The following is a 22,753-nucleotide window of genomic DNA, read 5'->3' as shown; positions in this document are numbered from 1 at the left end:
CAGAAGGGAGGTCCCAAGCAGACAGAACCTGATCCTCTAGCATCACCCAGGCTCCAAAATGCAGTCCCCCAGAATCCCCAAGACCATATTCACCAGAATTACTGAGGCTTAATTAACAAAATAGACCACTGCTGCCATGAGAAATCCAGATGGGACCCGTGTCAGATGCCACTGTCAACCTTTTCCCCAAAGTCCCCTGGACTCAGGACAACAGAGGCCTCCTCCCTTCTTCTTACCCCATCCTCTTCTCAGGGAACCCCAGGAAAGCCCGACATCTCACAGAGCCAATCCTGCCTCAAGCACCAGCTTATGATTACAGACATGTTGACCAGAGGGATTCTTCTAAACTAATTCAGATTAAAGTGTCACAAATCGAAAGCTTGTCATAGAGGACCTAGGTTTTCAAATTGGGTCAGACTGCAAGACACCTCAGACAGGGTCAGAAGGGACATGTGTGCAGGCAGTACCAAAGCTCAGGACCTGCCCTATCAGCAGTGGCCTTAAGGAAGTGCTGAACCACCCCAAGCCTCAGTTTACTCATCTGAAGGATGGCAACAGTAACAGCACTGACCTGGGCTACTGTGAGAGTTCAGTAAGTAACTGCGTCTCAGCACAGTGATGGGCACAGGGCAGTAACTCAGAAAGGATCGCTGTGGTGCCAATTTGAAGAAAAGCAGGAAATATTAAGGTATTCGACCGAAGGTCACAGCATATATTACACTGTGCTAAGTCAGAGACCATTTCCCGCGCAGCCCAGCGGCCGCAGGTGCCAAAGGTTTACACAAAAGCTCTGGGGAGAAAGACTGAAGACTGCGAAAATGCTCTCCACTAAATGAACGTTGTCTGCAAACTGGGAAAAGACCACCATTAGTCAATTTGGCCAGCACAACACCTGGGGTCCTGCTGGAAAGAGCCTGGTGTTGAGAATGGAGTTTGGTAAGCTGGCGTTTCCCCTCAGGGAATGGGCTCTAATGGGGGGATCCTGGCATGCGGTGGGCCACAGGGAAGCCACAGTGGAGCACCGGGATCTGCGTTCCAGTCCTGGCTCCCTACCAACAGAAACTTCCTCTCTCGAGGCCTCAGTTTTCCCATCTGGAAGACGGTAGAGTTGGGCTGAGAACATCTTTCTCCAAGAAGCCCTCGGACTTTCTGGTCCAGGGAGTTGACAGATGGCCCAAGGCCCCACCCCAGACATAACCTTGCAGGCCCCAGGAAAGTCCCACTCTGAGAGACCAGAAGAAAAGGGTTGGTTCATTTTGTGGCCAACACTGGAACAGAATCACAGGGTCTTGCCTCTGAGGGGTTTGCTTCCCTGCTTGACAGGCCATGGAGGCCAGAGCAGTCCAAACACAAGAAATAATAAATCCTACCCAGGCTCTGCCCAGTCAGGAGGCCCGGCTGGCTCTTGTCATAAAAAGATCTTATCCCCATGAGCACCCGGTGCCCAGCGTGGAGGACTCCACCCTCCTCCCCTCAGCCCTCCACCTCTACTTCTATTTCCTGTGACAACCTGCAAACTGAAGACCAACTTGCCTCTCCACCCCCCTACCCACGCCCAGGCTTCTGCTCGACCCCAGCCCTGCCCCGCCCCCACAGGGCCCCAGCTGCAGGAGGCCCAGGCAGAGTGTAATTCCCCTTGCCCTCCTCTCAGCCCTCGGCCGGTCCGGACAGATTAAGCCTTTGTCACACGTACCCAGAAAAGCTCAGGGCCAGATGGGACAGGACAAGTGGTGTCAGATCATCGACCTGCTGCTGGCCTGGACTCAGGGAAGGGCCTCAACCACAGCCCTGCATATGGCTGTGGGAGGAGAAAAGGGGGCCCAGAGTGGGGGCAGCAACAGAGAAGAGAGATGACACACCGTGGCCATCCTTGAGACCCGAGCCCTTGCAAAGGACCCTCGTTCAGCTGCTGGATGACCCAACTCCCACCCCTCTTCTTTCCTGAAATTGTTCTGCCTGGTTTCTTGATCATATCCTCAGTTGTGCCCACCTCCTCCTCAGGCTGGGTGCCCATGAGCAGGCACAGGGTCCAACCCATCCCAGTGCCCCAGTGCCTGCACAAGGCCTGAGGATGCTAAACAAATGCCTTGGACAAAGGTTTATGGCCCAATGACCTTCATAAAACCCACCCAGGACAAAACTATAGGATCTGTCCCAACTGTCACCAGAGGCAAAGATAACTTTAAGAAAGTGTGTGTGTGTGGGGGGGGAGGCAAGTGAAGGTGGGGAAATGTCCTCTGCACCTTTCAAAGAAGGTCTTATTCAGCCCCTCCCAAGAGTCCATGGTTGCCCCTGAATTCCCAGCAGGATTCTTTCCTCTTAGATCAGTGAAAAGGAAAATGGAAATGTAAAAATAATAACTGAGCACCAGGAAGGTGCTTGAAGATGGGGGTGGCAAGACTAGGGGCATCTCCTTCGGCTGGCTCCGGCTGGCTGGGCAAGTGGCAGGTAACTAACAGGCTCTCTGGGGACCAGCAGGCCAGGCGGGCGTGGGGAGCTCGAGGGGCGGGCTGTCACAGGAGGGCATGTCTGTTGTGTTTGTCATTCTCCTGGCAGCCTGGGCAGGGAGGCCTGGGTCCCCTTTCTCTGCCTCCCAGGCAGGTGGTCCCTTGGGGAAGGCTTATTATTGGTCTGGGAGCCAGGGTGGAGGCTTGTGAGGCCTCATGAAGGTTATGAAAGACTAGCTAGGCTGGCAGGACCCGGGGCCCAGACCTAGCACCCAATTTCTGCATGTGGCCTGTATGGGCGTGTGTGTTCTTGCTCCACCTTGACAGCTGTTTGGCTAAGGGGTTAAGGGGACTGTCCCATGATGCCCACTCCCTAGAGGAGCAGTTGACCTAAAGAACCAGTGAGCCAGCTGCCACATCTGAGGGTCCCCTGCCCCACAACTCCAGGAGTGGGTGCAGTGGGGCTCTTGCCTCAGACTAAGAAGTAGATTGGGCCAAGGCTCCCAGTTCCCTAGGGAGGGACAACCCTGATATGTGGGTAGGGGTGGGGCACTAACTGATCTGGGAAGCCTGGTCGGCTCAAGGCAATGACCCAGGGTAGGGGGACACAGACCCAGCCAACCATCTAGTAGGTCACTGACCTCCAAAACCCATGCTTAGGCTGGGGACACTAGCCCAAGATGGGGGAGAGCTGAGGAGGGTAGGAACTGGCAGGGTGGGGAGGGCTGACCTAGGCTGGGGAGAGGCAATGACCCATACTCCTGGTGTGGGAAAGTGGGCACTGATTTAGGCTGGGGGAGGGGTTCCCTGATTCGACCCGGGGAGGGGGCAATGACCCTGACTCCCCATGTTTGGGGGAGAGCACTGATTTAGGTTAAAGGGGTCCCTGACTCTCGCGGGGTGGGACACTGCCCCAGCCTTCCCCCTTCGAGCATTGGGCCCCGGCGCGCCCCTCGTCCTGGCCCTGTGCTCCGGGTCCGGCCCGAGGCGGCAGCGGCGCAGATGGGCTGCTGGCGGCCGCAGCGGCAGCAGCGCGGTTATCAGCGCTCCTCGCAGATGGGCCGCCCGCCCTCCGCGCTCACGGCTCCCCACTCCCCGCGGCCTGCAGCCCCGTCCCCAGGGCGCGGGGGGAGGCGCCTCCGGATCCGCTGCCTGGCTCCCGCCTCCCTCCCTCGCGTCCCCCTCACCCCGCGGGCCGGGCCCGGGTGGCCGCCGGAGGGGGAGGGGGAGGGGGAGGGGACAAGTGCACTTTTCGTAACGACCGAATCAATTGTGTGTGAAGAGCCCGCTCAGGCCGGGGACCGGGCTGAGCGCGGGGCGGGCGGGCCGGACGGGGGAGGAGCACGGAGGGGGGAGCGGGAGAGAGAGCAAGGGAGGGAGGCCGGCGCGGGGCGGCCCCGCTCGCTCGCTCGCTCGCTCGGGCCGGGCGAGGCCAGGGAGGGAGTGAGGGGGGCAGGGAGGGAGGCCGGCCCGGCCCGCCCGGGCCGGGGGCTGAACGCACTAATGGAAGGGTCTCCGCGACGGAAAGTTCAAAGCTCAGCAGCGCCCCGGGGGCAGTCGACCCCCCCCTGAGCCCCCACCCGCTGCAGAACAATGAGGTCCCGGCGGGGGAGCCGCGGGGACCGCGCCGCACGCCCTCTCCAGGGCGCCCCGGGCCGGAGGGGACGCCCCCGCCCGGCTGCCCGCCTCCTCCTTCCCAGCGGCTGCGGTTCCCCGCCCCCTCCCCCACGCCACCCCGCCCGGACCGGGCGGCCCCGGGGACGGGGGAGGGGAAGGGATGGATAGGTCAGGCCACCCCCGTCCCAGGCAGGGGGAAAGCTAGGGGCCCCGGGGGCGGAGGGGGCGCCCCACCCACCCGCGGGAGGCTGCTCCTGCGCCAGGCTGCGGCTCCGGCTGCCCCTCCCCGGGCCAGCCCCGGGTGGGGTCGGGAAGACAGTGCCCAGGCGGGCCCCCTCCCCGGGCACTGAGAAGGCGAGTGGACTCCCCGTCCCGTGGCTGCCCCTGCCCCCCCTCCCGCGGCACCACCCTCCACACACACACACACACACACACACACACACACACACACGCACGCACACACACCGCCCAGCCGGCCCGGGGGCGGGAGCGCGAGGCGCCCGGGACAGGCAGCCCCGGGCGGGCGGGGGCGGGGGGGAGGTTCGGGCTTCGGAGAAGCCGCCTGCTGGCGGGGGGAGGGGATAGGAGGACGGAACATGCTGGGGTGAGCAGCCCGGGACAGCCCGCCCCGCACGACCACGGGCCGGGCAGCGGCGCAGAGGGGGGCAGGGACAACCCGAACCCGGAGCGCTGCCTGGGCGGGCCGGGGCGGGTGGGTGAGCGGGGAAGCGTGCGCCTCTGGCGGGCCAGACCCACGGACAGCCTCAGGGACACAGGTTCGGACACACATCCACACCCCCCACCCCGCCCCCGCCCACCCCGAGCCCCGCGGCGGGACCGGCCCGCGGCCGCCGCGCGCGCACTCACCGAGCCCGTCTTGACCGGCACATACACCACTTGGCCCATCTTGGGTTCCCGGCCGCTGCCCAGGCGGAAGCCCTTGGAGCGCACCCAGAACTGGAACTTGCCTTTCTCTCCGGCCGCCGGGCCAGTGCCCGCGCCGGTCCCGCCGCCGCCCTGCAAGACCTCGGTGATCCGCTGGTATTTGCTGCGTGTCACCGTCTTGGTTTTGGCCGAGTCGCCGTAGGTGCGCAGGCACCAGTCCCGGAACTGGCGGCCCAGCTCCGAGTCCCCGGGACTGCGCTCGCGCTCCCAGCCCCCGCGCAGCAGCAGCGTCGGCTTCGGCATCCTCCCGCCGCGCCCGGCGCCCTCGGGGGCGGGCCGGCCGCCGGGCCGCCCGGTGCCGGGACTGGGCTGGGCTGGGCCGGGCCGGGGCGCGCTGCGGCCGGGGCTGTCCCGCGGTGTGGCTCCGGCGCGGTTGCTTGATGGGCACGGGCGGCGGCCGGACGCACGGGGCTGCGGCGCGCTCTGTCCTGCTCGGGCGGCGGCGGCGGCGGCGGCGTTGGCGGCGGCGGCTCCGGCTCGCCTCCTGCTCCGCCTCCTCCTCCCCCCGGCCGGGATGCAGGAGCGATGGAGGCAGCTCCGGGCCCGGAGGTGCAGAGGGGGCGGGCCGCCCCGCAGGCGGCCGGGGAAGGCGGGAGGCGGGGAGCGGCCCCGGGCGCGGGGAGCGAGACCGAGCTTGGGCACGGGCGGCGGCGGCGGCGGCTGTCAGCTCGCACGGCTCATCCTGCTCTTGCTCAGGCTCCCACTGCCGCTGCTCTTCCTCCTCCTCCTCCTCCTCCTCTTCCTCCTCCTCCTCCTCCCGCGCCCGCCTCCACCACGCCGCGGGATCCCACCTGTTAGAGCGTCGCAGCCCTCGCCGCCGTCCCCACCCCCCCTCCTGCGCCCGCCCGCGGGGCCCAGCCTCCGCCCCGGCCCGGCCCCTGGGGGCGCGGGGGCTGCCGCGCCCGCAGCCACTGGGAGGACAGGAGCCGCAGGCGCGCAGTGCTCTGCCCAGGGACTGAGTTCCCTCTGGCCGGGCCTGGTCCCAGCCTCCCAGGCCGCTCTCTGCCCGGACCTGGCGGACTCACAGGGAGTAGGGCACAGACCCCCAACCGGCCATTAGCGTCCCTGCCTCCCTGGGCGTCCCCGCCCGATTTTAGCCGGCACTAGCGGTACAAGGTAGGCAACTGGCCTGACCTCTCTGGTTCGAGCTCGGGGCCAAAAGAGCAGTGTTTCGCTGGGGAACCCTAACCGCTGCCTTTAGAGCCCCCCAAACTTCCTCCCCTCGGCCTCACCCCAAAATCCCCAAAGTTTGGCTAGCCTTGCTTCTGCCAGTCCCAGTGCTCTGGGGCAGCCCCAAGCCCCAGGGAAGTTATCAGCATTGGCCCATGGCCTCACTGAGGCCATCCCCACCAAGGCTTCAGGCAACACTCAACACACCCATAAATTCAGCCTGAAATAACCTGTCTTCGTGGGTGCACCCTGGCCTAGAATCTCTCGCTGAGTAAACTCAGGTGGCCTGCCATCCTCCTCTTCCCTGGGCAGGGCTGAGCTTGAGTAGAGCCAGCCCCCTCCCCCTTAATGAAATTACCAACATAAATAAAGGCACAGGCCAATTCCCCAGAATGTCTGCCCTCCTTTCTTAACAGGTCGTGAGGAATTGCTATGTTTCTCTCCCTGCTGTTCCCTGGGGTCTAGCCCACACATCCCCAGGCCTCTCCTGCAAGTCACCACTGAAGACCGAGGCCCAGATTTTGGCCAGTGCAGGACCATTTTCTGCCCAGGAACTACTGGCTACCCCCATCCCAAGGTCCCCCACCCTGGTACCTACAGTGTGCCATGTCCTGGCAACTCTGATAGGCAAAAAGGACTGGCCCGTTTTTACAGATGAAGGCCTGGGGCTTAGACTGGTGGCTTGACCTGCTCAAGGTCATTCAGTGAGGAGGAGAAGGTTTCAGCTAAGGTCTGTCTGGCTCTTGCTACCACATCACACAAGAAGTCTCCTTCTACCATCCCGCTGGGAGGAATCCCAACACTGTATGTGCCCAGCTCCCCTCCCCCAGACAGGGGGCTCAGGACCCATGTCTGACTCATCTCTATACCCCAGGCTCTAGCACAACACCTGGCACACAGTAGGTGCCAATAAATGCTGAAAGAACCCAAGGGGTTGTCCAAGTCCCAACCTCTCTCTGCATTTCACATATATTTATTTTTAGATAATTTACATTTCCATGTTACTTTATATACACCACCAACTCCACAATTATTTTTCTTCTTTATCTTCCTAAGAGCTCTTTTTGGTTCTATGTTGGCATGCCTATTTTTCAGAGATGACCACTGGGGCTCAGAGAGAGGAAGCCACTGCCCCAAGGTCACCCAACTCCAGGGGTGCAGGGGCTCCTGAATGATTTGAAAGCCCATGTCCTGACTTTTCCAATATACCCTTTGACACCCCCACAGCTGACTTCCTTCCTGAGAGCTAAGGTGCTCTAGCCCAGCAAGGGTGCCCTGGTGCCTAGGTGGTTAGGCCCCCATTTGAGCCCAGGTCTCTCTGCCCAGTTCCAAGCCTCACATTGAGCCAGACCACCTCTCTGTGTAATCTGGGTCTTACTCTGTCTTTCAGAATGTAACATTCAGATTGTCAATCTTGGGCTGAGTTCTAGTGTGGCAGGTGTGGTATAGAGAAAAGAACATATGCTTTGGGTAGAGTCAGATTTGGGATTATATCCTGACCACTATTTGCCATGGCATTCTTCATGCCCTTTGTGCCCATTGGCTGCCTCCCAACTGAATGAACCCATCAGTCTACCCTTTGCTGTGGGACCTCAGGCAGGTCACTGAACCCTGACTTCATCACCTGTACAATGGACAGAGTGTCATGGATGTAAAGGCTCAGCAGAATAAAACATGTGAGAGAGCCTGGCATATAACAGGTACCCAGTAAATGCCATTTTATCCTTCATAGAGACTGCAAAGTATTCAAAGAGGAGGATGAGCATTGTTGATACTTTTCATGTTCAATCCATTCAACACACATTTCTTGAGCAGCTATTGTGCACCAGGTGCTGGGGCTATAGCCATGGGGTCCCAAGGTCCTTGCCCTCTTGTACCTCACCAATGGGTAGGGGGAAAGGCCATTTAACAAACCAACTGTCAATTACTACAGCTTGGGGAAAGGGCCATGAGGGAAACAGCGAGCTGCAAAAACAAACAGTGGATGAGAAGGACTGGTTTTCTTAGGGGAATCAGGAAATGCCTTTCTGAGGAGGTAGATATGAGCCATGACTTAAATGAAAAGGAGCCAGCTATGCTATGTTATGAGGGAAGAGCATTCCAGGCAGAGGGAACAGTATGTGCGACGCCCCTGAGGTGGGAAAGAGATTGGCATTTTCTAGAAGCTGAAAGGAGGTCACCCTGGCTAGAGTGAGGTGAGTGAGGAAGGGTTGGAAGGCAGGAAACCATGGGAAACACTTTGGATTGCATTTTAGATGTGATGGAAAGCCATTGGTGAACTTTAAATACTGGAAGAGACTCAGGAATAGAAAGGAAATGAGAAGTGGAGGCCAGCTATAGTGGCCCAGGTGTCTGGTTAAGGGTCTTCTTGCAGGTCGGAGGCCTTGGTTTCTCCTCCCATGTGTCAGCTCACTCTACACCAGCCACATCTCAGCCTCTTGCCCCAAGTGGAGGTGGCTGAGCCAAGGAGTGAGAACCTCCTGCTACAGCCCATCCCCACTTCTGTGGAAACAGATCCCTGGACCTCTGGCCTGTTCGGTGGCATCCTTTAGCAGGGGTCCTACCCCAGAGCATGCCGGGTAGAAGGTACGTTTCTCACAATACCCAGCTGGGGGGTAGGGTGGGCAATCATGATCCTAGTGGGCAATGGTTCCTCCTTTCTTCCCATTCCAGAAATCTGCCAAAAGGACATGTATAGTAGGTTGCCCCATTTATCATTCAGGGGAGCCCCTGGATATATATTTTTTAACCTTTAGTCCAGCTGTCCAAGGGAGGCTGGGATCGAAGCAGAAGGAGTCCTGACTCCCAGGGCTCATGTCTACTTCCAATACTGACAGTAATATACTGGCTCACAAGAGCTAAGTGATGAAGGGTCTGCAGAGAGTTTATAGTTTAAACTGCTGGTTATAGATGGGTAAACTGAGTCCCACAGAAGGGAACAGGCTCAGGGCCACAGGCAGAGTCGGATACCTGACCTTTGTTTGGTTTGGCCCAAATCTCCTGCTTTTCACTGAGCTCTGACTCTGGGCCCAGATGAGTAGGAGTGCCTGCAACTCAGAGGTGAGGTTGTCCTAACCTGGCCTGAGAAGGGGCTGAGTCCCAGGCATGGGGAAGGGCAGAGTGACTCAGGCACCCACAGACGTCTATCCGCTAAAGGCTGGGAGGAGGCCCTGGACCCTTGCAGAAGGGTGATTTTCACTGCCAGACACTGGAGCCACCTCCATCATGGACTTGTGCAGCCATTGCCACCTCCCATTTCAAAGCATCTCCCCCTGTCTGCCTGGCCATACCAACCTGCTGTTCCAGGTCCACCTCATTCAGAAAGACTTCCTGACCCTTCAGCTTGGTTCAGGGATTTCCGTGGTTGCCCACAGACCCCTGGGCCTTTCCCATCCCAGCTCTGACTACACAATATCATGATTGCCTGGTTGTTTGTACCTACCAGTGCCCAGCATAGGGGCTGGGGTTTAATAATTATTGAATAAACAAGTGAGTGAATGAATAAATGAATTAAAGAATGAATGAATGAGCTGGTTCTCAAAATGCACATGCTACTCTGCCTCCTCCCAATCAATCAGTCTATTAGCATTTAGTGTGCTCTTCCTGATAGGCTCTGCCATTGAATGACCTTACATGAGCACCTTGATTTCTCTCAGCCTCCGTTTTCAATGTCGGTAAACTGGGGATAATAATGTTTCCTAACACCCTGGGTTGGTGTAAGAATAAGCATTCAATAAATGTTAGCTCCTATTATCACTATGTCCATCTAGCACTCATTCCAGTGCTGATGTATCCTGCGTGTGTCAGATGGCACGCCTGGTGTTGGGAATACAGCCATAAACAAGATGGACCTGGCCCCACCCCTGGTGAAGCTCAAGAACTAGCGGACTTAAAAGATTATGACAAATGCCCTGGCAGGGTGGCTCAGTTGGTTAGAGCTTCGTCCCATACACCAAAATGTTGTGGGTTTGATTCATGTCAGGGCACATACCTGTGGGTTCAATCTCTGTTCGGGGTGCATACAAAAGGCAACCGATCAATGTTTCTCTCTCACATTGATGTTTCTATCTCTTTCTTCCTTCCTCTCTCTCTAAAATCAATTTTAAAAATATATCATTGGGTGACGATTAAAAAAAAAGATTATGACAAATGAGTTGATAATTGGAAAACAAGAAGGTACTGTGAGATCACATGATGGGGGCTTAGATGAGCATCATTGAGAAGTCCTACCCTATGGGTTCCTTGGCCAGAGGCATTCAGGGCAAAGATAAGGAGGAGGAGGATGTCTCCACACCTACAGTGGCCCATGCCACGGTGCCCATAGACCCATAATCAAGAGGGAAAACATTCTGTCCACCTGACAGAGTTTGAGAACCCCTTGAGTCCAGGATCTCTCCTTTGCAAAAACTAAGGATTTCATTCAAATGTCACCTTCCCCAGAGGAGTCCTCCTTGACTGCCCTTTGAAAATAGTCCCCCAGAGCCCTGGCGGCTGTGGCTCAGTTGTTTGAACGTAGTCTCATGCACTGAAATCTCCAGTTTGATCCCCGGTCAGGGCACATACCCAGGTTGCAGGTAGGATTCCCAGTCAGGGTGCATATATGAGGCAACTGATTGATGTTTCTCTCTCACACTGATGTTTCTCTCTCGCTCTCTCTCCCCCTCTCCCTTCTTCTCTTTCTAAAATCAATAAAAACAGCCCGGCTGGTGTAGCTCAGTGGTTGAGCGTCAACCCATGCACCAAGGGGTCACCGGTTCGATTCCCAGTCAGGGAACATGCCCAGGTTGTGGGCCTGATCCCCAGTGGGGGGACACGCGGAAGGTGGCCAATCTATGTCCTCTCTCATCGATGTTTCTATTTCCTTCTCCCTCTCCCTTCCTCTCTCTCTAAAAAATCAATAAAGAAAAAAATTTTTAATCAATAAAAACATATATAAAATAAAATAAAAATAGTCCCCCAGTGACTCTCAATCCCCTGCCCTGCCTTATTCACCTTCACAGACTCAGCACCACCTCCCACTATAGGTTTTTTCTTGTTTCCTTGTTTCTGTTCATTTTATGCACTGGAATGTATGTTCTAAAAGGGCAGGAACTCTATCTTGTTGACTATAGTGTCTCTAACATCCAGAACATCTGGCACATAGTAGGTGTTCAATACATATGTGGTTGAATAAATGAATGAATTTATTGAGGATATAGCCCAAGTATGTATATGTGTGTGTATTCACATGCTATAACTAAAAATTGCAATGAGATCCAAGAAGATTTATGTTGAATTGAAAAGGAAGAAGGCTTTTTATTCTGTTACTAATTTTGTCTATTGCAAGTCACTTCCCTTCACTGATCCTCAGTTTCCTCATCTGTAAAATGGAGCTAGTGCTGACTTCGCAGAATCATTGTGAGACATCAATCAAACATGGTAAAAAGTGCCCAGGTGGGGCCCGGCACACAATAGGTGCCATGTAAACAGCTCTGTTATCCTGATGGAGTCCTTGATTGGGGAGGTTTATGGAGGGGGATCCCCAGAGCCCGAGCCTTTCTGCAGGACACAGAGGAAGCTGACACTGGATCTGTCCCGTCACCTGAACTCGCCAGTAATTTATTGATGCTGGATGCTGGCACCTAGCAGCTTGCCGGGTCAGCCTCAGAGAGGAGGTGTAGGTTATTGGGGCCTACCCCCAGCCTCACCCAGGCAGGTTGGGATGGGCAAAGTGGGTCTGCACAACCCAGGAAAACTGATAGGTCGGCCCTTGTAAGTACCCAGTCCCAGGCACTAGGAAAAGAAACTGGTGCATTCCCTGCCTGGCCCGAGCTCCTAGAGGCTGAAATGGACATAATTCATAATTTGAACAACCACAGAAATTCTGAGAGCTGCAAGAGGGCCTACTGTGTGCCTGGAAATTGGTACATATAACCACATTTAAGCCTCAATGAGGTCTTATTCATATTTTATAGGTCATAAAATGTCATCAAGGGGAGGTCAAATGATATGCTCAAGATCACACAGCTAGTGAGTGCTGAAGGAAAATCTGAACCCAGATCTGACCCGTTCCAAAGCCCATGCACACATTACTGCCACCCTGCCCCCATCAGGCTGGCTGGACTAAGGGCACATAAAAAACAACAGCCCTGGCCAGTGTTGCTCAGTGGTTAGAGCGCCGGCCCACACACTGAAGGGTCACGGGTTGGATCCTGGTCAAGGGCATGTACCTGGATTGCAGGTTCAATCCCTGGTCCTGGTTGGGTCATGTGCAGGAGGCAACCAATCAATGCGTCTCTCTCACATCAATGTTTCTCTCTCTTTTCCCACTCCCTTTCTCCCTTCCACTCTTTCTAAAAATCAGTGAAAAAAATATCCTCGAGTGAGGATTGACAAAACAACAACAACAAAAAACTAAACTAAATAAAGAGCTCTGGGAGTTCAAAAGTGAGAGGAGGCCCCTTGCACGAAAGGTTTCCTGCAGCCGATGCCTTTAACTGGCCTTCAGAGGATGGGCGAAACCCCAGAGAGGGAGAGTGCTTTAGGGAAAGGAAACAGCTGAAGTAAAGGCTGGAAGGTGGAAAAGAGAGTGGTGTTCGGCGCCCACGTGGAAGAGCAGAGGGGCCCTGTAAGGGGCCAGCGGACATTCTGAGGTCTCGAATGCCTGGCCAGGCTCTTTGAGTTTCACTGGGTGGGCCATGGGGAGCCCTGGGGGTTGTTGAGCAATGAAGCCGCCGTTTCCCCCTGACCAGCCAGTTAGGACAGGGAGGACCTGGCATACAAGGTCCTTGAAGGTCTAGCTGCAGCCTCACCTCCCTTCTCTCCCTTCACCAGCTCTCTGTGCCTGGCAGGCTCAGTGGCTCCAGAAGGTATCCTCTCCTCTCACCTCCATACCTCTGTTCTCACAGATCCCTCCCCCAAAATACCCTTCATCCACCCAAATCCCACCCACTGCTCAGGCCCATTTCCACCATGAAGTCTACCCCAACTCTACAAGCCCTCGGTTACATGCCTCAGCCTCAGGGGCCTGGGCTGGGCAAGGGCCCACCCTCCACTAAAAGCCACAGTTCTGCCAGGGTTGGTGTGGCTCAGTGGCTGAGCATTGATCCATGCACCAAGAGGCTGCCAATTCGACTCCCGGTCAGGGCACATGCCCAGGTTGTGGGCCCGATCCCCAGTGGGGGACATGCAGGAGGAGGCCAATCAGTGTTCTCTCTCATCGATGTTTCTATTTCCCTCTCCCTCTCCCTTCCTCTCTCTCTAAAATCAATAAAGAAAAAGAAAAAAAGCCACAGTCCTTACCATCCACAGTGGTCGACTGTTGCTTTCACCTGCCTAGCAACACTTCTCTCCTGGTAAGCTGAAATTCCTTGAGAAACTCCCCTTTCCCATCTCAGAGCATGTAGCTGGAGCTGGACTGACCTGAACCCTGGCCACTGAAAACATCTCATCCCCTTGACCCCTTCAACGGTAGCCAGATTTCTGACTATACCATTTGAGCCCCTGGAATCAGCTGTGCCTGAAGCCCTTTTTATTTTCACTTAGGTCTCTGTGTTGGATATCTTACAACCCAAAGATCCTTGTCAGGTGTATTATCTGTTCAATGCAGTTTGGGCCCTCTGGTCTTGCCCAGACAGCTATACCAACCACCTCATTGGCCTATAGGTTTTCCCCTTCACCCCAACCTAAAGGGTCCCTTCTTCTCTCAATTATGACTTCTACTGTTCCCCAGAATAAAGTCTCACAATTCAAGGCTTTTCACTGTCCTGTTCTGGCCCAGTCCTCTCTTACCAACCACATTGAACTCTCCATTCTTCTGAACAACAAACTCTACATGACTATGACTTATATATGCTGTTCTCCTTATTGGGACTGCCCTTCCGCATCCCCCTTCTCAGCTTTCTTCCTGGAGAACTTCTACTCATCCTTCAAAACCCAATTTGACTGTCACCCTGTCTGCCATGCTTCCCTTGATCCCCAGGCACGGTGAAATGTCTCTTCCCCGGGCACCTCAAGCTCCCAGCCGGTCTCCTTCAGCGCAATGACCACATGTATGGTTATTGTCTTCTCCTTGGCTACCTTCTCCCTAGATGAGATGCTCCTCAAAGATAGTGTCATGTCTTATTCACTTCTTATCTCTCAAAGGGCCAATGAATAGTTGTCAACTGACTAACATTCTAACTGGGACTAAACTCAAGGACATACTGCTTTGAGGTCTTGTGAGCCATTAGGTAACAATTTTTGTTGATCAACTCTTCAAGTTAACCACTCACTGTGTGTGTTTTTGTTTTGTTTAGTTTTGTTTTGTTTTACTTTAGGACTTCTCAGTGCCTTTAATTTGCTGATAGACAAAGTGAACCTATACACCAGCTTGAAATCATCTTACCCAATTGCTCTATTTCAGGAATAGAGAAATGAGACCCTGAGAGGGGTAAGGACTCACCTAGGCAGTTGACAGCAGAACTGGACCTGGGGTGGGGTCCAGCCTCCTGCCCCTCACCCAGTGTTCTCCCCTCTACACCTTTGCACCTCTCCCTTCCAATCCTCGGGCCCTTTCAGGGTGCAACTCACCTCTGTAGCACAATGTTAAGAAGCATTCAGCACAGTGCCCAGCACAAAGTAGACCCTCAGTAAATGGCTGTCAGCATCTCCACGACCTCAGCTTTCTCAGGACATATTAGACACATTGAACCCTGACACCTTTGGGAAACTATGGGTTTCTCTGGAGAAAGATGCCAACTAAATGCCAGGTCCGGGCTGGGCTTACCCCCACAGAGTTTGAATCTGGTCTCCACATAGGGAGTGCTCGTCTGGACGCCCAGCTGTCGGGCCTACCTCCTCACTGATTTGAAAAGAGACATTTTTTGTTTAGAGGGATTTTCTCCCATTTCATATTGGCTCTATAAATTGGATTTTGTTGAGTGGTTTCTGACAAGCAAGTCGAACAGGCATGTGTGTGGAGGAAATGCAAGGCCGCCTCTGGCCACAGGGGTGGATCTGAGGCCTTGGGTTTTGCTGGTTACTGGCCGCGAGCTCAGCCCTTGGACAGCTGCATCCTGGGGAGAGTGTGTGTCCTTGGGGTAATCCAGAAGGACTATTCCCCAGGGAATTCTCTCTGGTGGTTTCCCTGAATCTTCCCTTAGAAGGAAGGCCCCAGTGGCAAATGGCTTGGCTACCTTTCCCACCTCACCGAGCAAACCAGTACCCTGGATTCAGATTCATAGTGGAGGGGTGTCTCTGAGTCTCTTACCCCCAGTTCAGTATTCTCCAAGATGATAGTCATGGACCATGAGAAGGATCACAGTGCCTCTCCAGATCATCAGCCACCCAAAGGGGAAGTTAACATAGTAAAGCAGGAGAGATTTCAGGTAGACAGCAGGAAGGACTTCCTCCTTGCCAGATGGCTCACACCTGGGCTATGCATGACTTCAGAAAGAGCACGAAACTAGGCGTCAAGACAGCTTTATCTGATGAATTCTGTGGGACTGCCTTACTCATCTACAAAATGGGGGTTTTCAATAAGACAATGGGTTGCGGCCAGTGGCAGGGGACTAGATCAAATTATCTCCCTAGGTTCCTTTTCCTCTCTTTTTTGGAAGAAATTCCCAGGGCTGTGGGCCAGTCTTAGGCCTAGGTAAATGTGTTTGCATGTGTGTGTGAGTGAGTGTGTGTGTATGCTTTCACTCATGCACAGGACTCTGGGTCACATAGTAGGTGCTAAATTAATGTTTGATTTTCTCCCCCTCTTGGGCCACTTGCCAGCACAGAAAGACCCTTGGCAGATGTTAAGAAATCTGGGTTCTAACTCTGGGTCTGCCCCCAACTTGCTTTAACCTTGGCTCTGTGCCTTACCCGATTGAATCTCAGTTTCCCCATCTGCACCATAATGTGTACTGACAGATTACAAGATCCCTTCTCTCCTGAAACTGTGAAACCCATGACTGATCCAGTACAGTCTCCCCCTTGCCCCTCACCTCCCTGCCAGCATTGGTTTCAGATACATGGAACTTCTTTTGTATCCTTGAATTTGCCAGAGCCTTGAGGATGGTCTCAGGCCCCTGTCACAAGCCTGTGACCCTGACATGTCACTCCCCCACCTCCACCCCTCAGGGCCTTTGCTCAAACCCTGCTCTCTTGCCACAAGTTCACCTAATAAACTCCACTTCCCAAAATCCTCCCCAAGATCATTCTTCTCACAACTCACTCTCATGGAGCGCACGTTCCTGGGGTGCTCACTCTCCTGAGGTATTCCCTTATACCCCTTTTTGTAATTCTTAACCACCTGCACATTTTATATTTTTGAGATCTCCTTATTGATATCTGTTCTCCCCAGACTGTGGATTCTATGAGGGCAGGGACTGGATCTGTCTTGATCCTGGCTATGTCCCCAGTGCCCAGCACACGGCCTGGCACAGAGTAGATGCTCAACAAATAACTATTGGATGGACGGATGGACGGACGGACGGACGAATGGATGGATGGATGGATGGATGGACGGATGGATGGATGGATGGACGGACGGACGGACGGACAGATGGATAGATGGATGGATGGATGGATGGATGGACGGACAAACGGACGGTTGGATAGATGGATGACCTCCCCATTCTGTCAGGAGCCGAGCTGCTGACAGGCCCGCCTTCACAGGCTGTGTTGGGGATGCGTCGGCAGGCCGGATGGTGTGGACTGTTTGCAGCTCACACCCACACCCAGGCTCTCGTGGGGTTCTCTCCCAGCCGTCATGCGAGCTCAAGAAGCAGATGAAGAAAGCAGCCCTAAGGGACGTGCTTGCTGAGGAAGGTCACACAACAAATACGTGACAGGGCTGGGGCAGGACCCCCGAGTTAACAAAGCTGGAAGGGTTTTCTCTTCTCCATTTGACAGAGGAACTGAGGCCTGGAGGGGGAAGGGGCATTGGCTCTGAAGGGCCCAGGCCCAAGGTTTTCCTGGCCAGGCAGAAGCAAAGTGGGCTGGGAATCGTGGTTCTTAAACTCATACCCTTTCTCCTGCTGGGCTGACAGAGATGATCCCTGAGTTTAACCCCAGGATGAATCTGTGGCTTCAAATGATGACTAATACCACAGGGTGACCTCTGGTAGTGGATGATGCTAAGGGTTTGAGTATCGGCACAGCACCAGGCTACCTGGGTTTAAAACCCAGCTCTACCACTGGCCGGCTGTGTGACCTTGGCTGGGACACTTTACCTCTCTGAGCCTCATCTGTGAGATGGAGGAAATCTGGGTTAGCACATAAATAGAACAAAGCAAGGAGTGGTCTGGGACAATTTCTAATACATGTGAACTGTAGAGCTGACCTGGCTGGAGCAGGAGGAAGTGATTCATTCCTCTCTACATACCAGGGGAATGGGGCTTCTGCTTCTTGCCCTCAGGTCCCCTGGAGAAAATGCATGAGAAGAGCATCAATAAGCACACCGACCTTTTTCTTTTTAAATCCTCACCCGGGGATGTTTTTCCATTTATTGTTAGATAGAATGGGAGGGAGGGAACGAGAGAGAGAGAGAGAGAGAGAGAGAGAGAGAGAGAGGAACATCGATGTGAGAGAGGCACATTGATTGGTTGCCTCCTGCACGACCCTGACCAGGGCCGGGGACCAAATCGCAATGAAGACACGTGCCCTTGACCAGAATTGAACTCATGATTCTTTGGTCCGCGGGTCGATGCTCTAACTGCTGATTCAGACCGGCCAGGGCCCAACCATTCTTTAGTCTTCTGGTGCCTTATCACCCACTGAATCCTAAGAAGCAGACTCTAACTAACATCGTCCTATTTTACAGATGTGAAAATCAAGGCCTAGGCAAGTGACTTGTCCAAGTCCCACAGCTTGCGACCTGCAGAAGGGGAGCTCATGCCCAGAGCCTGCTCTGATGATACATTGGCTCTGAAGGGCCCAGGGGCCAAAGGACGAAGAGAGATGTGTTGGTCTGGGGAGTGAACTCCTGGAGGGAGGTCCTGGGTCGGGCTGAGGAGAACTGGCCGTAGGTGCTGGTGGAAGGTACTGCTAGGGCCCCCATCCCCCCTGGGGTGGGTGCTGTGCCCTGCTTGTTAATCACACTATATGCCTGGTGCCCACTGGGCAAATCTGACTGTGAAGGCAGGGCCAAGTCTCTCAACCCCTCAGTCAGGACACCCAGTCCAGGCCCCAGGCAGGCGTTCAGCGAGTGCCGGGCACCCTGCTCTGTGGCTGCCAGGCCTCCCAACAATCGCGAGCGCCACCTTACAGGTGCGGAAGCCATCTCGGGGCGGGGGGGCGGGGGGGCTCGCCCAGCGCCTGGGCCTGACTGAACCTTTACCCTCCTCCAGGGACCACTTCCCTCCTCCAGCAGTCAGTACCTGCAACCGGCCCCAGAAGGCTGGTAAGACCAGAGGCAGTGGGGAACAGGAAGCACCTTGCCCAAGGTCTAACCAGGTATGAATAGAGCAAAGAAGGGCAGCTTCTTCGTGGCTCCCAACACCCCTGATGTGGAAATTTAAGGACCATTTTTAGGATTCAAGGAGTCTGAGCTCCCCCTTTTACAAATGGAGAAACTGAAGCCTAGAAAAAAGATGAGTCACATCGAGGGCCACTAAACAGGTGAGGGACAGACCAGAATCCAGCAAAGCAAGTACAAAGGCCCAAAGAACGAACTAAGGACAGCAGGCTGAAGGGAGAGGAGGCTGGGGAGGTGGGCCGGGCAGGGAGGCTGGCCTCTGGGCCAGAGCAGTGGGAAGTCACTGGGCTGGAGAGGTCTATCTACCACCTGGCTTCGGTTCTTATGAGACCCATCTGGCAGCCAGGGGCTGCCTGGCCTGCGGGAGGGCAGGTTGAGACCCGGGAGGTGGGCTGACACTGGAACCAGTTGGCCCCTCAGCCTGACCTCCAGACCTGTTTGCCCACCTGCTGACCGGACCTCAGCACTCAGAGGGCTGAGGGCACCTCAGCAGAACGTGTCCACCCCCGCTCTGCTTCCCCCACTGCCCTTCCATCTCAGTAAACAGACTCCACTCTTCCCATTGCTTGGGGCACAAACCTGGGAGTCATCCTTGCCCCCTTTCCCTCAGCCCCTGCACCTGATCCATCAGGAAGTCCCTTTGGCTCCACCTTCACAACATCACCGAATCTGACCACTTCTCACCACCCTGCTGCTGCCCCCTGGTTACCAGCAGGACAGTTGCACCAGCCTCTCCCTGTCCCCAACATGACCCCTGCAACATGCCCTCTGTCAGGCAGCCACGGGGAAACAGCTAAAACACAAGTCAGATCACGTCCCTCCCTTGCTCTGAAGTCTTCTGCGGCTCCCCACCTCCCTCAGAGTACAGTCCTGACCTCAGCCCTTGAGGCCCTCGTCTCTGGCCCCTGACTGCAGCCTCACTGCTGCTGCACACTCTCCTCCTCGCCTCAGAGCATCTGCACATGCTGTTCCCTCTGCCTGGAATGTCTGCAGGGCTGGCTCCCCTCCTCCTTCAAGCCATCAGATGTCACCTTCTCCGGAGGCCTCCCGTGACCACCCTATTTAAAATGGCAACACCCCCCACAACAAGCACACATCACTTTCGTTTTTTTTTATCCTCACCTGAGGATTTTTTTTTTTTTTTTTTGCATTTATCTTCAGGTAGAGTGGGAAGGAGAGAGGGAGGAAGAGAGAGAGAGAAACATGGATGTGAGAGAGACACATCAAGTGGTTGCCACCCACATGAACCCAACCGGGGCGGCGACAAACTGCAACCGAGGTACCTGCCCTTAGCAAGAACCAGACCTGGGTCTCTCTGGTCCGCAGGCCAATGCTCTAACCGCTGAGCCAAACCGGCCAGGGCACACATCACTTCCTCAGCTTTATTTTCTCCATAATTTTCATCTAACACACTATTTAATTGACCCGTTCATATTGTTTGTTCTCGGCTCCCTCGGCCCCCTCACCACGCAGTAGGATTTCAGAGTCCTGAGGGCAAGAACCTTTCAATCCGGTCGCCAGGCGCAGATGGTGTCTGGTGCAGAGGTGTTGAAGTGGCAGGTCTAACGCTCTGGGTGGGAGCTGCCTTAGTCTCCTGTCACAGGGCAGGGTACTGAGGCTCAGGAAGGGAAATTACTTGATTGAGGTCACAAGGCCAGGACACAGTGGCCTTGTCCTACCCTGACCAGTTCAGGCTGAGCATGGGCTGGAAGCAGGCTCTCTGAGCTGGTTCATGGGGCCTGGGGGAGGGAGAGCAGTTCCTACCAGGCCCCCTGCGGTCAGTGCCCTCCCCAAGGGGGCAGGGCAAGCCCAGCAGGGAGAAGGCTCTGGGGGGCGGGAAGGCTCCCTTCAGGGTGGTGGTGTAAGAGGGGCATTGGGAAAGGCCCAGGCATACCAGGTCCATTCTACGGTTGCCCAGTCCTCAGAGCCCAAACAGCCAGGGGGGAGAAAGGAAGTCAGCAGGATCCAAAATAGGTCTATGTTTTGGGAAGTGAAACTGAGTGCTGGGACGCTCAGCCAGAGGAAGACCTGGGCCTCCTGGGCTGAGGCTGTTGGGGTGGGGTCTTCCCCTACCTCCTCAGCCTGGGGAGGGGAGGTCTTGGGAATAGGCCCGGGCCGCTCCCACGAGCCATGGGACCTGGACATATCACTCCAGTTCACTGACCCTCAGCCTTCTCATCGGCAAAATGGGACTAAGGGTAGTAAACTGCCTCACTGGATACCGGGAAGGTGTGATAAGACCAGGCCCTGAAGGCCAAAGTTGTTGCTCAAAAGATAGTAACAGCCCTGGCCGGTTTGGCTCAGCGGTTATAGCGTCAGCCCGTGGATCAGAGAGTCCCAGGTTTGGCTCCCACCAAAGGCATATACCTCGGTTGTAGTTTGTCCCTGGCCTCGGTTGGGGTCATGTGGGTGGCAGCCACTCGATGTGTCTCTCTCACATTGATGTTTTTCTCTCTCGTCCTCCTTCTCTGCCTCCCACTCTATCTGAGGATAAATGCAAAAATGTCCTTGGGTGAGGATAAAAAAAAAAAGACAGTAACAGTTACTATTAGTGTTCTGGATCCATCTCGGGTGCCCCCTCCTCCAGGAAGCCTCCCCAAATCCTTAAATCAAAATGAATCTCTCCTTGCCAGTGCCCCAACCCCTTTCAACTTCTTGTTTTTGTTCACGTGTGTCTCTTCCACTGGAGGAAGCCAGGAGCCCATCCACGTGCTCTTAGTGTCCTCCGTGATCAGGAAAGGGCCTGACAGGTTAGAGATGGCACACATGGGCTAAATGAGGGAGCCAAGGGCAGAGGCTGACGTACGTATGCCCTGGAGGGTCTGCGGCCTTCCCCCTGAAAGCAGCGTGGCCTGGAGTTGTGGCAATGGGAGGGCTCTGAAGGTAGGTAAATTATGTTTCCTCTAAGCCTCCGTTTACTCGTCTATAAAATGGTACAGTTGGAAAATAGGACCCACAACTTCTCTGTCTCAGATCAGTGAAACATAGGCCACCCAAGATGCCACCCCAAACACCTCAGAGTGTGCGTGAGGAAGGGCTGCCCCAAGATGAGACCCTTCAGACGCAGGTGGCCCTGCATGCTCCTTGTTTCAGTCCTTGTCCTGCCCCGATGACAAGCAGGCCTCCAAAGCTGCAACACTTCTCAGGTATAGTTGGGGACTTGCCACCTAATGAAATCAAGAAATTCCAAATAATGATAAAGTTATCAGTTTGCAGAGGCCTTTACATCATCCAGGTGTTACAGATAAAGCCCAGAGAGGCTAGGCTACTTGTTTAAGGTCACAGCAAATTAGGGCAGAGCAGGTAGGGTGCCCAGTCCTCCTTGCTCAGTCCCAGGGCTCACTTAGCACATCTTACAGTCACCCCAACTCCACCAAGTGAGAATCAGGACACCCACCGTGCAGATGAAAACCTTAGGCTTTGAGAAGAGAAGTATCTTTCCCAATACCTTTTCCATCCTCCAGAGGCCCTACCCTTGGAGTTTCTTAAGGGTTCTTGGGGTCCCTTGAAGGCTGGGCCCTCAAATCCAGGGACTAAACTCAGAGCTAAGGCTCCTCCAAGAAGGACCCAAAAGGGTCTGTGTCCATCAGCCCTCTTGTCCTGCTTGGCCCACCCATGAGCCTGCGCTGGTGTCCTACTGTGCGTTCAACTAGGCAGATTCAGAACAATGAGAACAAACCCCCTGCATGGCGTTGACTAGGAGCTGGGCCCTGCTCTAAGGGCTTTACCTACATCAGCTACTTTGAGCCACAATAACCTGATGCTCCATGATCGCCCCATTTCACACACAGGACTCGTGCACATCCCAGGCGGCACTCAACATCTTTTTTTTTTTTTTTTATCCTCACCTGAGGACATTTTTCCATTTTTTGTTCAGATAGAGCGGGAGGGAGAAAGAGAGAGAGAGAAACATCGATGTGAAGGGACACATCGAGTGGCTGCCACCCGCACGACCAACCAGGGCCGGAGACAAACTGCAACTGACGTACGTGCCCTTAGCGGGAACCGAACCCAGGTCTCTCAGTACCGCAGGCCGACGCTCCAACCGCTGCGCCAAACCGGCCAGGGCAGCACTCAACATCTTCAGCAAACCTGCTCCTGTCCCAGTTTCCAGCCCAGCCTGTGGACCTGAAGCCCCCAGACAACC

General features: G+C 55.0%; 1 protein-coding gene across 1 annotated transcript in view; it reads right to left on the bottom strand.

Moving 5' to 3' along the window:
• Positions 1-5,252, bottom strand: part of NOL4L (nucleolar protein 4 like) — a 122,063-nt gene extending 116,811 nt beyond the window's left edge. Inside the window, exon 1 of the mRNA XM_036244918.1 lies at positions 4,932-5,252. Coding sequence (XP_036100811.1) covers positions 4,932-5,252 — 321 coding nt within the window. The remainder of the gene's footprint in view (positions 1-4,931) is intronic.
• Positions 5,253-22,753: the final 17,501 nt, after the last annotated feature.

The sequence above is a fragment of the Molossus molossus genome, unplaced genomic scaffold (assembly GCF_014108415.1).
Source record: "Molossus molossus isolate mMolMol1 unplaced genomic scaffold, mMolMol1.p scaffold_m16_p_6, whole genome shotgun sequence".
In the NCBI taxonomy this organism is placed as follows: domain Eukaryota; kingdom Metazoa; phylum Chordata; class Mammalia; order Chiroptera; family Molossidae; genus Molossus; species Molossus molossus.
The sequence above is the reverse complement of the archived record's forward strand: the minus strand, read 5'-3'. Positions and strand labels throughout refer to the sequence as shown.